Source organism: Typha latifolia, chromosome 7 (genome assembly GCF_019914945.1).
Source record: "Typha latifolia isolate L0001 chromosome 7, TyphaL0001v2, whole genome shotgun sequence".
NCBI lineage: Eukaryota > Viridiplantae > Streptophyta > Magnoliopsida > Poales > Typhaceae > Typha > Typha latifolia.
The window spans coordinates 10,421,639-10,426,715 of NC_133092.1; the positions used below are offsets into that span (position 1 = coordinate 10,421,639).

At 34.6% G+C, this 5,077-nt stretch overlaps 1 protein-coding gene across 1 annotated transcript; it reads left to right on the forward strand.

Moving 5' to 3' along the window:
• The first annotated feature begins 864 nt into the window (after positions 1 to 864).
• Positions 865 to 3,015, forward strand: LOC140792244 (small ribosomal subunit protein eS8-like). The gene is made up of 5 exons (XM_073143110.1): positions 865 to 991; positions 1,071 to 1,143; positions 1,291 to 1,627; positions 2,369 to 2,544; positions 2,629 to 3,015. The coding sequence occupies exons 1-5, from the start codon at positions 988 to 990 to the stop codon at positions 2,714 to 2,716; spliced, it is 678 nt and encodes a 225-aa protein (XP_072999211.1). The 5' UTR covers positions 865 to 987; the 3' UTR covers positions 2,717 to 3,015.
• Positions 3,016 to 5,077: the final 2,062 nt, after the last annotated feature.

Here is a 5,077-nt window from a genome sequence, read left to right on the forward strand (position 1 = left end):
GAGATAGAGACTCTTTAAGATAGAGGTCCCTAATTTCAGTTGACATAAGAGCTATTTACATGAAGAGTTATTATTTATAGGAGAAAGAAATCATCACACCTTCGTTTTTATGTACTAGGAGGATAGTCAATGATATTTATTTTTATTTTTAATTTTACTCTGTAATTATAAATATCTAGGGTGTTATGATGTATTCTTTTGTTAAACTTTTTTGCTAAATATTATTTTGGTTTAATAGCAAGTTTCATATATTGTTAAGTTCCCAATTTTTATTGGTTGATGTGTTGTTAGTTGACCATAGATTATTAAGTTGTCATTTTCTTTGAATCCAAATTTTATTTTGTAAGTATCAATTTCTAGTGTGACTCAACTTTTAGTACACATTTTGTTTCATGTTACAATATTAGATTATATTGTAGGTTTTGGCATATATGTGTATTAGAAATGCTTTCTAAAAAAGTGATTATTAAGTTGCTATTTGGGAAAACTTATTAAGTTACTTTTAGAGAAATCAATCATTAAGTGGCCTTTAGAGAAAGCTATTATTGAGTCACATTCTACAAAAGCGATTTATGGACCATAGTGTGGCTACATAATAAATTGATGGATCGTTTAAGTCTCTCTAAAGAATCGCTTTCTCATATAATGATTTATAAATCTATTTTTCTTAGAGCGACAAGTAATCACTTTTGCTAATTACTTAGAAATGAGACTTAGAGGATTAGAGGAATTATAGTTGTTGTCCAAGAAAGTAATTTCCTTGTAGTATTAATTTGGAAAATAGTTTGCAATCTAGTTTGGAAAGGAAAATTAACTGTAGCAGTATTTTAGTAAAAATAAAAAACTCTCGATACATTGCTCTATAAATTATATAGGTTGGCTTAGGGTTTTGGGTTCTTACTGAAGGGGTTCTCACGAGGGGAGCGCGCGAGGGAGAGCAACAGGGAAGAGAAATCCCTACCCGCCTCGCCGCCGCTTGTCTGCAAAATGGGTAATCAAAACCCCCGTTTTTTCCCCTTCGATTCTTTGTCGGAACCGACTCCAATGGCGTTCTCTTATTTCGCGCGCAGGTATCTCTCGAGACTCCATGCACAAGAGGCGGGCCACCGGAGGGAAGAAGAAGGCCTGGAGGAAGAAGAGGAAGTAAGCCTTCATCTCTCTGTCCCTAAACCCTAGATCCGATCGTAGAATATGAAAATTGCGATCTACATAGCTGTTTTTTATTAGAAAGTTTGAAACCTTGCTGTGTTGATGTTGATTGATTTGGATTTTGGGGCTTGCTTATGGAAGGTATGAGATGGGTCGGCAGCCTGCGAACACGAAACTATCGAGCAATAAGACTGTTAGGAGGGTCAGGGTTAGAGGAGGCAACGTGAAATGGAGAGCCCTCAGGTTGGACACTGGGAACTACTCGTGGGGAAGCGAAGCCGTGACCCGCAAGACCCGTATCCTTGATGTGGTGTACAATGCCTCGAACAATGAGCTTGTGAGGACGCAGACTCTTGTGAAGAGTGCCATTGTGCAGGTGGATGCTGCACCTTTCAAGCAGTGGTACCTCCAGCACTATGGCGTTGAGATTGGTAGGAAGAAGAAGGGTCCTGCTGCCACTAAGAAGGAAGCTACTGAGGTACCTCCTGCTTGCTAACACTTTATGAAAGTGTTTGTTTTGATAATAAAATTTCATATTTGTTCATATTTTTCTTCTATGATATATCTCTTAATTAGCTTCCTATTAGTGTGTGTTTTGGGAAGTGATGCAAAAGAATAACCTCACTTCTGTTGTATGGCCATTGTTTTAAGTTGACCAGGTCTTACATTATGAATACGTTTTCAATAGTTTGTAAAAGCGAGCCTCTGTAGAAATTTTTGATGAAGGTGCAATCACAATGGAAGTACACGATTGCAAAATATGAATGTTTGTTCCATTTTCTTCAAGCAAGTTTATCCTAAGAATGTTTGGAATCAAATGCGAGTTTTTATATTCTACTATGTTCCACTATGACCAGATTTATCTCTAATTATTGGGGTAAGTGTCTTATGCTTCGCTGGTAAAGCAATTTCTTAGGTTCAAAAGATACTTATCTGGATCTAGAAGCAGCATTGAGAAGATATTTTACCGGAGGAAACATAGGCAGTGTATCTTGTACCATAGGCTTCTTGTCTAACTCTGTTAAAGCAGAACTTCATCAAGTAACAGCCTCAAGCGACTATAACATATGCATGTAGGAAACATAGGCAGTGTTATTACTGGCAAGCTAAATTGCCTATTTCTTAAACTTATGTGGAAATACTTTTAGTTAGTTTTTGTTGCTTGGTATGCATTGAAGCGCATCCTAGGTGATAGCTACTTCTTGTTTTGTTTGTACAGGGGCAGGAAGGTGATGGTAATATAGAGGAAGCAAAGAAGAGCAACCATGTTACGAGGAAGTTGGAGAAGCGCCAGCAGAGTCGTAATCTTGATTCTCATGTTGAAGAGCAGTTTGGTACCGGGAGGTTGTTGGCTTGCATTTCTTCTCGTCCGGGTCAATGTGGAAGATCTGATGGGTAAGCAAAATGGCTATTTTCTTTATTCTGTTATGTTTAATTTCACACTGACTGCTGTATTTTTCTTCTGATATTGTTGAACAGATATATCTTGGAAGGTAAGGAGCTGGAGTTTTATATGAAGAAGATCCAGAGGAAGAAAGGCAAAGGTGGTGCAGGCGCTGCTGCTTGAGTGAACTCAGGTTCGTCATGTCCAAAATTGTCTGATCTATGATTTTTTATGGGCTCAGAAGTCAGAGCCAAGTTGTATGACTCAAGATTTTGAGATGCATTTCGCCTTTAGTTAGTCGATGTAATAAGAACACTTAGATTGGTTATGTTCTCCTCTGCGAATTGTCAGTTTTGAGTTGTTCCAGATAATGCTCCTGTTTAGGGTACAAAGATGTTGAGCTATATCTTTTATTAGTCTTTTACGAAGAAGTTGTAGTAGATTTATCAATATATTACTCTACGTCAGATTTTTGTTCCTCAGAGTTTGTAAATGTTTGCCCAACAATGGTTTTCTATAATGTTTCAGTCTTTTTCCTTCTGTAAGGGCTCCTTTTACGAAAGAACTTTCGATCGTAAAGGAGTTAAACATAATGTTGATGTAGAAATTGCCCATGCTCCTACTGATAGCCGAGCCACGAACACTCCGGCTGGCATAACAGAAGATCGTCATATTTATCTATGTTCAGATTCGTATATTTACTGCAGATACTGACATTTAATCGTCAGAATTAATTGAATATTAGCAACGACTCGTATCTTTATTGAGTACAAAAAAAAAACTTTCAATAGCATATATATATTAAAGAGGAAAATTTAATTCACTGCAAAAATAAAACAATAATGTTTACCAAAACAAGGGATTGATAAACAAAACAGGATACTACAATTGAACTACTATTATATTGCATACCTATAGACTTAATGTCGAATAGAAATAATATCGTCTACCCATGGTTGTGTTTACATATCAGGTATTATTTATCTTTCAAATAATATGAAACATAACGATTTGATCTGGAAAACATAAGATTCTGGGAAGAGAACATCGTTGCTCTCTCTGTATGAGCGATCAACTTATTCTAGTAGACAATCTCTTTCTTATTCTAGTAGACAATCTCTTTCTTCCTTTTATTGATTTATTATTGTAATCTTCTTAAAGCACATGCTTCTCTCCTCCTTCCAATCTGCATTAAGAAAGCTTGATTTAGTGGTTGATGGGTCTTCCATCTAGCTTCCAGGTATAACTAGTCTGGATGTCCAAGCACATGAAAAAAGAGAGGTCTTGGCCCTTGCAATTTCGAATAATACATGGTTGGCGGGATCCAAAACTGATAATGATCCTGGATCCGAATTCTCTCTTTTTCTTCTCACTTTCTCTTTTTCACTCTTTATTTCTCCTTATCATATAGTTATTGTTTTTATTATGGAGAGATATAGCTTCGGTAAACTCCAGTTTATAATTTTTTATTTTTATTTATTTACTTCTTTCTCAGTTTTTTAATATCTTACTCTCTATCTCTTTATTTTTACTGCACTATAGTTATTTTTTTCTCTATTATTTGGTTTTCTTTCCCTCTCTCTCTCGTCTCTTAGTTTTTTTTTTTTTTCTGTTATTTGGTTTTCTTTCCCTTCCTTTCTTTCTCGTCTCTTTTTCTTTTTAGTTTTTACTACACTATAGTTTTTTTATTTATTTTCTAAAATTTTTAAAAAAATCTATAACAAATAATATTTAGAATCTACGTAATTAAAAAAAATCTGATCTGATTCAAGCGACCGATACGATCGATAAGTATCATTTTTTTTAGAGACATATCCCAATTTTTCAAACCTCGAAATAATACATGACTTATGTTCATTTAGTGGCTAATGAGCATGATAATTAGAGAAAGAAGGCGGACCATATAAATTTGTAATCATCTTTCCTTCTCTCTTTCTCTAATCTTTCTTGCTTTCCTCGTCACATGTAACTAATTGTTGCTTTAGGTGGTGTATGATAAGATCCTGTGACTTTGTCTAGACCTGATATATCAAGTCTAGTTATCTTAATTATTCTAATTATGTAGTTTAGTTAGAGTCTAAGTAGATCAGAATTTATTTAATTAGCTAAGTTCAGCTTAGTTAACTTCTGTGCAATCAGAAAAATATTCTGCAGATATTCATAAGTCATCCAAATATTATAAAACTACTTGGAGAAGATCGACGAACCTTATTTTTCATATTGAAGGTTTCTCCATATTAGGATTCTATGTGTGGCAGAATGAAAAAATATTACAAGAAAGATAAGGAAGACTAATTTAGCTAAGTCATATTTATATGTAGGTTATATTTATCTTTAATATAAGCTAATAAGGTAAATCCTAATGAAAGTCGGTCTAGGGTTAACCTCTATAAATATGTAGAATGTAGCCCTAATTGATAATTATAGAAGAAATTATTGAAGGAATCTAAGTTTAGCCAAGTTATTATTTTCGTTCTTATTTTTTATTTTTTACCGTAGCTGTTAGATTGACTTTATCTTTCTAGGAATAGTAGATCATAGCCA